The sequence below is a fragment of the Sander lucioperca genome, chromosome 6, assembly GCF_008315115.2.
Source record: "Sander lucioperca isolate FBNREF2018 chromosome 6, SLUC_FBN_1.2, whole genome shotgun sequence".
Classification (NCBI taxonomy): domain Eukaryota; kingdom Metazoa; phylum Chordata; class Actinopteri; order Perciformes; family Percidae; genus Sander; species Sander lucioperca.
This window is the reverse complement of record NC_050178.1, coordinates 34,594,281-34,606,425: the sequence shown is the minus strand read 5'-3', so window position 1 is coordinate 34,606,425 and position 12,145 is coordinate 34,594,281. Positions and strand designations below refer to the sequence as shown.

The 12,145-nt window shown below is 46.5% G+C and overlaps 1 protein-coding gene across 5 annotated transcripts in view; it reads right to left on the bottom strand.

Moving 5' to 3' along the window:
- LOC116034163 (plexin-A1) overlaps positions 1-12,145 on the bottom strand; it is a 218,965-nt gene that overhangs the window by 104,071 nt on the left and 102,749 nt on the right. For all 5 annotated transcript variants that reach the window (XM_031276740.2, XM_031276718.2, XM_031276723.2 and 2 more), the window contains one exon: positions 11,188-11,328. In XM_031276740.2, the coding sequence (XP_031132600.1) occupies positions 11,188-11,328 (141 nt within the window). The remainder of the gene's footprint in view (positions 1-11,187; positions 11,329-12,145) is intronic.

Sequence of the window (12,145 nt, the reverse complement as noted above, 5' to 3'; positions counted from 1 at the left end):
TCTCCTTGCCTGGTAAATGCCAAAGTATTTTGAGCTTCGTGCTTCTAGTTTGTAACAAAGCCTTTCCATAAGAAAATGTTAATCTCCGAGCCCGAGTAAAGACATGCCTTATCACATCATTAGGGGGTTTTTTTTCTCCATTTTTGACAAAGTCTAAAAAATAAAAGCCAAAGAAGACCTCACACACAGGCTGAGTAGCACTCCCTGTGGCGAGTAAACTGATCTTCATGCCCCTTTAAAATTCAACAAATAATAGATTGATTTCGCTTAAATCATTTATCTAGCAAAAATGGCAAACATTTGCCTCTTTCAGCCTCTCAAATGTGAACATTTGCTGCCAAGCAAAATCTCTGTAGGTTTTAGACTGTTGGTTGGACAAAGCAAGCACTCTGATGAAGCCATCTTGGGTTGAGGAAACTCGTGATAGATGTTTATCAGTGTTTTTTTTCCTCCACATTGTATAGACAAACAGATTCACTGAAAAAAAATATTTATAAAACATGCTGTGCATGAATTTGAAAAGAAATTTGACTTAAATTCAAAACAATTCCCTGTGCTGTCATGCATGAGCGACACTTTATTGTTCTTCCAAGTGTGACAGGTGGTTAAGGCACAGAACCGAATACAGCGACGTGCCACTTGGAGAGGCTCTGCGGGCCATGCCAGCTTTTGATTGGCCTCATCCAATGACAATCAGTCAAGACCACATCTTCCCGCCCCAATCACTGTCAAGCAACAGGAGGACCGATTGCACAGCCGATTGATAGTGATTGAGAAGAACGGGGAGGAGGGGGAGATGGAGGGAGAGAGAACCATTAACCTCCCTATCCATCTCACCCTCTTTTCTAACCCTATCAGTCTGCTCTATCACGCCATCCTTTGGGAAAAGACAGCAGAGTAAAACAGAGTGAGATGAGAGAAAGACAGAGCTATCTAGTGACAGCTAGACTTCCATTAGGACTGATAGCATCACGCCAAAGACAAGTGTCTGAGCCCACTTTTCTGATGGGGTACGCACACATTTAATCAAATACATAGTCTCTTTTTTTTCTTAAGGGAAAAACCACAAGAGAGAAGGATACGACTGGAAAGAGGGGAGAGAAAAGGGCAGGAAATGCAATTAAGAGAAAAAGAGAGAGAAGTGAAGTTTGAGATATTAAGAGACATGGAAACCATCCCTCTCTGGCTAATGATGGGATCTTGGTCAGTCTCCTCACATATCTGCCACTGTTAGAAGCAATGAGCATCTCTTAACTCATTTGCTTTCTTTCTCTTCTTTCATCATGTCACAGAAAGGAGGGGAGTAGGGCTGCAATTAACAATTATTCTTATTATTGATTCATCTGCAGATTATTTTCAGTTAACTAGTTTATTTTCCTCACTAATCTTGCAAATTTGACTGTTTTTATACACACAGCCAATGTCGGAGTACCCAACTGAACAGACATTTGCGTTACAAAAAAGGACAGACAGTCTTCAAATATGGACCTCTACATACATGTTGAGTGTGCACTAATGTGTGAGTAACATTATTGTGTATGTTAGTTGCTAGTTTAAGACCGACGCAGTTGTCAATTTCCCGTCCAGCACCCACGTCGTTTAAATAGCAAATGCACCTGTGCCCATCTTTGCGCCCATGGGCGTGCTGGTCCTACAGGGAGGTGTGTTCAGGTGAATTCTTGGCGTATTGCTATCTTGAGGCAGTGGGAAGTGATCACGCCATTGACCAACAAAAACCTGGTCTAAAGTCAATAGCGCAGCATTTCATTGTTATTATGGCAAATTAGTTAAATGCGCCTAGGCTCGTGCACAACGCACGCACACTATGCTTGTTACACACACACACAGGGAAGCGCAGCAGCACACAAACAAGATTACAATAAAAATATAAAAATATTAATCCTCCAATCATAATAGCAATGTGCCAAGGTCCAAACGCGCCTGGCTTTTAAAGGGAATGGGAGATGATCTCTGATTGGTTTATTGCATGTTACGCCCAAAACACACCTATGAATTAATGAAGACACTAAGTACAACCCTTTTGAACCATGCGCCCGGACCCTTTTTTCCGCCGTTAAACTAGCAAAAGTGGATTTGGACAAGCCCTAAATGCACCTGCGCCATGCGTTTCACGCCGTGCCCTTAGATCGTTAAAATAGGGCCCTTGGTGTGTGTTTGTCAGTCATTCACAGCCAGACTGGATGTATGAGCTTGATGATAGGCTACATATGTTGCCTATGAAACACGTGTGTGTGCACATGTGGTGAAAGTGTCAGCACCACATTCAACTTTTCTTCACCAACAGGCCCCAAGTTGATGAGTCACTTGATCTCCCTTTGTGTGTGTGTGTGTGTGTGTGTGTGTGTGTGTGTGTGTGTGTGTGTGTGTGTATCAAATTGCCACAGCAGGCTAGTTTTAAATCATGCAGCAGAGAGTGAGCCAGCTGATCAGTAAGTAACAGCATTCAACAACCCTTAGGTAACACTATTATGGCGTGGACCCCGTCCAAGTGGTATGTGGGGACTAAAGCTGTGTATATGTATATGTATGTGCTCGGTCCTGTGCTGAGGAAGGTGCTATAATGGTTTGAACTCTTGTAATTGAGTGCCACCTGCACCAGCACTTTTCCCTTCTAGTCACTATACTCCTTTCTACGCCTCGCTGCACCAGGTCTATTAACATTTACATAACAATGACCACCTCCTTGCTCAAAGTGTGTGTGTGTGTGTGTACGTGTATGTGAATGTGTGTGTGTGTGTGTGTGTGTGTGTGTGTGTGTGTGTGTGTGTGTGTGTGTGTGTGTGTGTGTGTGTGCATTCAAGCTTTACACTGTCAGGAAAAAGATGAAGCTGGAGCCGTGCTCATAAATCTAAATGAACAGGTCGGACTCTTAGTGGGATCAGTAGCTGAATGAAACTGAAGAAAATACATAATAAAAAAACTGGGAGAAAAAGATCCCCCTCTTCAATTGTTGCAATGAGAAAGAGACAAAGCAGCGGGTGTGGGAAAAGTTCGGAGAAGACATGGAGAAGGACTTTCGGTCGGCACCAAGGTGCTTCTGGAAAACCGTTCGCCACCTCAGGAGGGGGAAGCAGGGAACCATCCAAGCTGTGTACAGTAAGGATGGGACGCTGTTGACCTCAACTGAGGAGGTAATAGGGCGGTGGAAGGAGCACTTTGAGGAACTCCTAAATCCGACTAATACGCCCTCTATGGTAGAGGCAGAGCTGGAGGATGATGGGGGATTGTCATCAATTTCCCTGGTGGAAGTTGCTGAGGTAGTTAAACAACTCCACAGTGGCAAAGCCCCAGGGATTGATGAGATCCGTCCAGAAACAACAATCTGTTAAAGCATTTATTACAAATCACATTTCCTGCGTGCTACACGTACGATCGGAGTGATGAAACAAAGTGTCAGCCTGGCTGATGTTTAAACGCCGCATTATGCACTTGTTAACTTCGGGAGTTCTATAGTCAGCCAGAGTTTGATAAATTATGGAAAATAAATCTTTGAGCTACTTAGAACTGACTGATTAGCTGTATCCAGTTCACTAAAATGTCAGTCTTGATTGATACAACCAGCTGCTTATTATGTGTGTTGATGTCAGTCTGTGCTAATGTGTTTGCTAACGAGATTGGCAACGAACCAGTAATATGTGAATGTAAACAGATCGACACACAAACACACACGCACACACAGGATTGATGTCAGACGAAACCCTATGGGTAAGATATTACTTGATGAGGCCTTGTTGAGCCAAAAACACAATAGAGATCATTGTTTGCTATTGTAGAGACTCAAAGCAACATCTTGTGAATGGCACAAGAAGTGTGTGTGTGTGTGTGTGTGTGTGTGTGTGTGTGTGTGTGTGTGTGTGTGTGTTCATGAATGCAGATTCCTTGGAGGGATGAGAGTCTTGTTGAAATGTGGAGGGGAAAATCTCTTTGAGATGCCGAATGGAAAGTCAGACAATGGTGTTATCCCACACACACACAATACACACTCACTCACACATATATGTTTGAATACTGAGTGTGTGTGCAAATGCAGATTCAAAGACATGCAGATGAGGTTGAATCAATGTAGGAGCACATGAAACACCACTCATACAAAATGCAATTGAGACATATATGCTTGTATGTGCTCACACACACACACACACACACACACACACAAACGTACATTGGCACACATGTTAAGACACTTCAATAAAGGTTGTCTCATGCATACACATAATACAAAATTTCCCTCCACTTTATCAAGCCCTCCAAGTCCTTCTCGTCTGTTTCCAGGACGCCCGCAATCGCTCCAAACACAGTCCCCCCCCTTCCCACACCGGAGGAGATGAATATTCATGCTTTCAGCAATTAGCAAGCACCGCACTCCACACCGCTATCATATGCATGGCTGCCATCAAAGACACAAGGATGTGCATGTCCGTGTGTGTATGTCACTATGAGGCTGAGTATGTGTACAAAGACAGCAAGAATGGCAGCTGTGACATCAAGTTCAGTCAGAGCTTTCCACCTTTTTGGCTACGAAACAGAAACGGGAAATGATTTGATGATGGAAAGTCTTGACTGAGCCAAGACACAATGCGATGATTTCCCACAGTGGCAGTTTTTTGCGTGTGAAGTGAGATGCATCAAAAAGTTAGCGTTGAGTCAAAGAGTGACATTGTTCTTAGTGAACCTTTCGACATTTCTTGTGAAAAAAATAACTTTAGCTAACAATCAGCAACCCTCTCCGGGAACCATCACCTTATCGTGGTGGAGAGGTTTGTGTGTCCCTATGAACCTGAGGGCTGTGTTGTCTGGAGCTTTGTGCTCCTGGTAGGGTCTCCCAAGGCAAAGTGGTCTCAGGTGAGGGGCCAGACAAAGAATGGTTCAAAAACCCTATGAAAAAACGAGGTAGAGATGATGTGACCCTGCCCGGAGGAAGCCCGGGGCCCCCGCCTGGAGCCAGGCCCAGATGGAGGGCCCGTCAGCGAGCGCCTGGTGGCCGGGTTTGCCACGGAGCCCGGCCGGGCACAGCCCGAAAAAGCTACGTGGCACCTCTCTCTCCAACCCATGGGCCCACCACCTGTGGGAGGAACCACTGGGGTCGGGTGCGCTGCCACATGGGTGGCAGTGAAGGTCAGGGGCCTCGACGGACCAGACCCGGGCAGCAGACGCTGGCTCTGGGGACGTGGAACGTCACCTCTCTGTGGGGGAAGGAGCCGGAACTTGTGCGGGAGGTGGAGCGCTACCAGTTGGATCTGGTGGGGCTTACCTCTACGCACAGTCTCGGTTCTGGAACCATACTCCTGGATAGGGGTTGGACTCTTTTCTTCTCTGGAGTTGCCCAGAGTGTGAGGCGCCGGGCGGGTGTGGGGATACTCACAAGTCCCCGGCTGAGCGCCGCTACGTTGGAGTTTACCCCGGTGGACGAGAGGGTCGCCTCCCTACGCCTGCGGGTTGTGGGGGGGAAAACTCTGACTGTTGTTTGTGCGTATGCACCAAACAAGAGTTCGGAGTATTTGGCCTTCTTGGAGACCTTGAATGGAGTCCTGTATGGGGCTCCAGTGGGGGACTCCATAGTTCTGCTGGGGGACTTCAACGCGCACGTGGGCAATGATGGAGACACATGGAGAGGCGTGATTGGGAGGAACGGCCTCCCTGATCTAAACCAGAGTGGTTGTTTGTTGTTGGACTTCTGTGCTAGACATGGATTGTCTATAACGAACACCATGTTCGAACATAGGGATGCTCATAAGTGTACTTGGTACCAGAGCACCCTAGGCCAAAGGTCAATGATCGATTTTATAATCGTTTCATCTGATCTGAGGCCGTATGTTTTGGACACTCGGGTGAAGAGAGGGGCAGAGCTGTCAACTGATCACCATCTAGTGGTGAGTTGGGTCAGAGGGTGGGGGAAGACTCTGGACAGACCTGGTAAACCCAAACGGGTAGTGCGGGTGAATTGGGAACGTCTGGAGGAGGCCCCTGTCCGACAGACTTTCAACTCACACCTCCGGCGGAGCTTTTCGTGCATCCCTGTGGAGGCTGGGGGCATTGAACCCGAGTGGACAATGTTCAAAGTTTCCATTGCTGAAGCTGCGGCGGGGAGCTGTGGTCTTAGGGTCTTAGGTGCCTCAAGGGGCGGTAACCCACGAACACCGTGGTGGACACCGGTGGTCAGGGAAGCCGTCCGACTGAAGAAGGAATCTTTCCGGGATATGTTATCCCAGAGGACTCTGGAGGCAGTTGCAAGGTACCGAAGGGCCCGAAGGGCTGCAGCCTCTGCCGTGAAAGAGACAAAGCAGCGGGTGTGGGAAAAGTTCGGAGAAGACATGGAGAAGGACTTTCGGTCGGCACCAAGGTGCTTCTGGAAAACCGTTCGCCACCTCAGGAGGGGGAAGCAGGGAACCATCCAAGCTGTGTACAGTAAGGATGGGACGCTGTTGACCTCAACTGAGGAGGTAATAGGGCGGTGGAAGGAGCACTTTGAGGAACTCCTAAATCCGACTAATACGCCCTCTATGGTAGAGGCAGAGCTGGAGGATGATGGGGGATTGTCGTCAATTTCCCTGGTGGAAGTTGCTGAGGTAGTTAAACAACTCCACAGTGGCAAAGCCCCAGGGATTGATGAGCTCCGTCCAGAAATGCTTAAAGCTCTGGGTGTGGAGGGGTTGTCTTGGTTGACACGCCTCTTCAACATTGCGTGGAAGTCGGGGACGGTGCCTAAGGAGTGGCAGACCGGGGTGGTGGTTCCCCTTTTCAAAAAGGGGGACCAGAGGGTGTGTGCCAATTACAGGGGTATCACACTTCTCAGCCTCCCCGGTAAAGTCTACTCCAAGGTGCTGGAAAGGAGGGTTCGGTCGATAGTCGAACCTCAGGTTGAAGAGGAACAATGCGGATTCCGTCCTGGTCGTGGAACAACGGACCAGATCTTTACTCTTGCAAGGATCCTGGAGGGAGCCTGGGAGTATGCCCAACCGGTCTACATGTGCTTTGTGGATCTGGAGAAGGCGTATGACCGGGTCCCCCGGGAGATACTGTGGGAGGTGCTGCGGGAGTATGGGGTGAGGGGGTCCCTTCTCAGGGCCATCCAATCTCTGTACGACCAAAGCGAGAGCTGTGTCCGGGTTCTCGGCAGTAAGTCGGACTCGTTTCAGGTGAGGGTTGGCCTCCGCCAGGGCTGCGCTTTGTCACCAATCCTGTTTGTAGTATTTATGGACAGGATATCGAGGCGTAGTCGGGGTGGAGAGGGGTTGCAGTTTGGTGAGGTGGGGATCTCATCGCTGCTTTTTGCAGATGATGTGGTCCTAATGGCATCATCGGCCTATGACCTCCAACACTCAATGTGTCAGTGAAGGAGTTCAAGTACCTTGGGGTCTTGTTCACGAGTGAGGGGACAATGGAGCGGGAGATTGGTCGGAGAATCGGCGCAGCGGGTGCGGTATTACATTCAATTTATCGCACTGTTGTGACGAAAAGAGAGCTGAGCCAGAAGGCAAAGATCTCAATCTACCGGTCAGTTTTTGTTCCTACCCTCACCTATCTATGGTCATGAAGGCTGGGTCATGACCGAAAGAACAAGATCCAGGGTACAAGCGGCCGAAATGGGTTTCCTCAGGAGGGTGGCTGGCGTCTCCCTTAGAGATAGGGTGAGAAGCTCAGTCATCCGTGAGGAGCTCGGAGAAGAGCCGCTGCTCCTTCTTGTCGAAAGGAGCCAGTTGAGGTGGTTCGGGCATCTGGTAAGGATGCCCCCTGGGCGCCTCCCTAGGGAGGTGTTCCAGGCACGTCCAGCTGGGAGGAGGCCTCGGTGAAGACCCAGGACTAGGTGGAGGGATTATATCTCCAACCTGGTCTGGGAACGCCTCGGGATCCCCCAGTCGGAGCTGGTTAATGTGGCTCGGGAAAGGGAAGTTTGGGGTCCCCTGCTGGAGCTGCTACCCCCGCAACCCGATACCGGATAAGCGGACGAAGATGGATGGATGGATGGATAACAATCAGCACGTAATGAAGTAATCTGAGAGCAAGTATTTCCTGATTCAGACCAACAATAACACAGTTTTGGGATATGGCTAGGGCAGTGTGTGTGTGTGTGTGTGTGTGTGTGTGTGTGTGTGTGTGTGTGTGTTTGTACAGCTTGGGGTTGAGTGAATGGATCCTTATTCATTATTTCAAGATTTCTAAAAGCTGGTACAGACCTTTACCTGTTTCCTCACACACACAAAGTCAAATGTGCAAATGTGATAAACCCACACAATGAGCACACAATAACAGATAAACATATTATACATCAGCGGCAGTAAAACATAAAATGATTTAAATGTGCTGTAATAACATATCGTCTCTCAACACAAATGCACACACATAAACACACAGCAGGCCGTCTTCTCCTGCTGTCATATCCTCCATTGATAATAATGACAGTGATGAATATGGCTGGAAAAGAGCGAGTCATAAATCACTGGGCCTCGCCCCTAACTCTGACTCACCGCCTGGTTCTTCATTTGTGTGTGTGTGTGTGTGTGTGTGTATGTTATAGACAGAGAGAGAAGGGAGGACTTGTCGTGGGCTACGCATCAGTGGATATGTCCAGTGACACCTTAATGTGCTTGGCTTGTCTGAAGAACCCCCGCAGGCAACCAACCAACCAGTCCCCCCCCCCCACACACACACACACACACACACACACACACACACAGCTGTCTACTCGGGATGAGAGCAGGGCTGTGTGTATCTATTTCATGAGAAAATTCCTCATGTAAGCTTACTGGTGTGTGCGTGTGCGTGTGTGTGTGTGTGTGTGCGTGCGTGTAAGTGTCTAAGTGTGTGTGTAGTAGTCACACCCTGCTCCAGCTCAAAACCAGGCCCCTACCACTATCAATTCCCCAATTTTCCACCTCTGCCTCCTTTACGAAAGAGAATGTGTGTGTGTGTGTGTGTGTGTGTGTGTGTGTGTGTGTGTGTGTGTGTGAGAGAGAGAAAAGAGGGGTACAGCAGCGATAGTAAGAGATCATTAAAAACATGGGAATGGGATCAGTAGAAGGCAGTTGAGAAGGGAGGACTCAATTTGGGCTTAGAAGGAAACATGTGTGTGTGTGTGTGTGTGTGTGTGTGTGTGTGTGTGTGTGTGTGTCTCAGCATGGATTTATAAAAGTAGGGATGGAGGGCATAGCGGGATAGATGGAGGGCATAGCGGGATAGATGAAGGGCAGAGGGATAAAGATGAGGGCAGGACGGAGGGCGAAAGAAGGGAATTGCACCCTCTAGTCATTAGTGCTGGAAAGGGGGTTTAGCTAGGAGGACTGGCAACCGCAGCCCCCCCCCCCCCGTTCTGCTTAACCTGAGCCTGCTAACCATTAGTGGGGATCAAACACACAGCGAGATGAAGGTGTATGTGTGAGAGAGAGAATGTGTGTGAACATGATGGGGGGGGTTCTGAAGAAAAGGGTATGATGTGAGGTGGATGAAGACAGAACATCCTTGAGTGTAAATGGTTGTATGGGTGTATCCCTCATGCCCTTAGCCGCTCTAGCTGCCAAGATAAAGTGGAGTAGGCCACCAAGTCACAAAGACAATGTCACACAAAAACTCCAAAACATACATGTGTACAGACAACACAAGGCAAGTAACAATAGGGTTAAAAGCTAATGCTACTTCCAACTGGCCCATGTGCTGATTTATCTACCATACAGCATTATTTAAAATGATAAATTCTAAAGGATGACACTGACCTGTGAATTGAGGTGAGACTGGCCAAAACTTTATCCAGTGTAGTAGTGCCAATTTACTATTTAGGGTGTGGCAGAAGACACTGTGATTTTCTATATTTCTGATTCAGTATTTGAGAATCAAATGATGAAAATAATTGATTGATTTTAGTCACCTTTATTAAAAATGTCAAAATATCAACTCCTAATCCTGAATCGAACCGACACAATTGGTAAAATTGCATTTCTTCTTTACAGTCCTTCACATTGACAGGTCTAATGACTTGTGGGGCAGGCACAAGTGAATCAGGGCAAAGAATATGTACAAAAATAGTGGGAAATGGAAAAAAGGATTTCATTTTATGGCCAGGCTTTAGTTTAGCAGGCTACGGAATCATCTCGCCTAGCCTTAAACACCTTTCACTAAACAGACCTCAGACACATATCTCACCCCTTTTAATCAGACAATCTTTTTCCAAAGCCCGTTTTAGATCTATTAAATACAGACATATTCCCATCATGTACAACCCCACTTTCCTCTTTCCTCCCCCCCAGCCCTCCCTCCATCTCTGCTTCCTTCACTCACCACACTAATGAGACAGAAAAACAAGGGGAGCAGCTGGGCCTGGGGAGCAACAGAGATGCGACACACTCTCCCATGTCTCCCCCTCTCCTTCCTCCCCCCGAACTCAGCATCAAAGTAGACACAGCCCTCACCAGCGGTGGGGCTGGTAATGACCACGGGCGGACGCACGCACACACACACCACATGTAACCTATAACACTCCCTGTATGTCTGTGTGTGGAATGTCTTGATTATTAGCGAACCATCATGGTGGTAATGTGTGTAGCTGGTGTGTGTGTGTGTGTGTGTGTGTGTGTGTGTGTGTGTGCGTGTGTGTGTGGGATGAGTTGTGTTGTGATTGTACAGTGGGTAGGAGGGTTAATATATAATATATACGGTGATGGCTAATGAGGGTGAGATCTGCTCTGAACAGTTGGTACTAGACTGCTGTGGTGGAAATAACAATTGTGTGTGTGTGTGTGTGTGTGTGTGTGTGTGTGTGTGTGTGTGTGTGTGTGTGTGTGTGTGTGTGTGTGTGTAAATGTATGTGATGTCGACCCAAATAAAATGTGTTAACAAGGCATTGTAAGCCCTGTACCTGTGCTGTATTGAGGCATGCTGGATATGGAGGATAATGATGGCTACATACATGCACCCATCATTACAGCACACATACTGCCTGTGTTTACCACATGTAAGAATGCCATACATTTGATTCCATGTGACTTGTTATGTAGTCTAGTATCATTACTATTATCATTAGTATCATTATCAAGTAGTGTAGGATGTAGTCATTTGTTCCCGCACCACAGCTGCACAAAAAAAAGATATATTCTGTGTATGCGCTGTGGAGTTTTTGTGTTCATGCATGTCTTAATGTGTGAATATTTGTGTGTGCATTTCCAACACTGAACTCACCTGTCTGTCAGTCAGCGTGTAGATGTACTGCTGGTCTGGGCTGAACAGCATGTCTCTCAGTAAGGGACTTCCTCCCTCGCTTACAGTCACCTTCTCGTAGAGCACCGCTGGACGGTTGGGACTCACAGAGTTTACCAAGATCTACAGAGAAAAATAAAAGAGAACAAATACTCATAAATACTCAACACTCTTATAAGAATCTTTCAAAAGTACTTTAACATACACAGTACTTTAATGTGTTATTCAATTTCAATTCAATTTTATTTATAGTATCAAATCATAACAATATATACAAGTAGAACTATGATCCTGTGATCTAATGATCCAAGTGATACAAGTAGAACTATAATCCTGCACCAATTAATGTATCTTGAAAAGGTTTTATCAGGCATTATCTAACCAAGAACTGTTCATGTTAAATTTAAAATAATGTAGAGCAGAGCGATATACAGTGTTGTACTTGCATTAATATTTTGATAACAATTTCTACAAGATCAACATTTATTAGGCAACGGTTAAGTCTGAGTAAACGATTACTTGTACAGCACCTATCACCAGCAGCTTTACAGTAAAAACTTTCACAATTAAGGCACATACAAGGGCATGGCAGAGGAATGTCTGAGATAGATGAGTGTCTACATGTTGCCTGATAAAAGCCAGAATACAGTGTTAAACATTTTCAACTTGTAAGTTGCTCACATCATATCCAACAAACTCAAACAAATTCACATTGCACATTTTCTACCAAACCAAAGTTGAAACACACACTGTAGTCTCTGTGTATGTTTCTCCAGCTGGGAATATGGACTGCATTTACTTCAGCATTAAAAGGTGGTTATTATTATAGTGGTAGGCAGTGTGAAATTATCAACATTTTGGAAAGAGCCTGCTTTACAGACCCAACAGCTTGATTGAAGGGCTGTGTGAATAACAGTATTGAATATAGTATCATTATTGT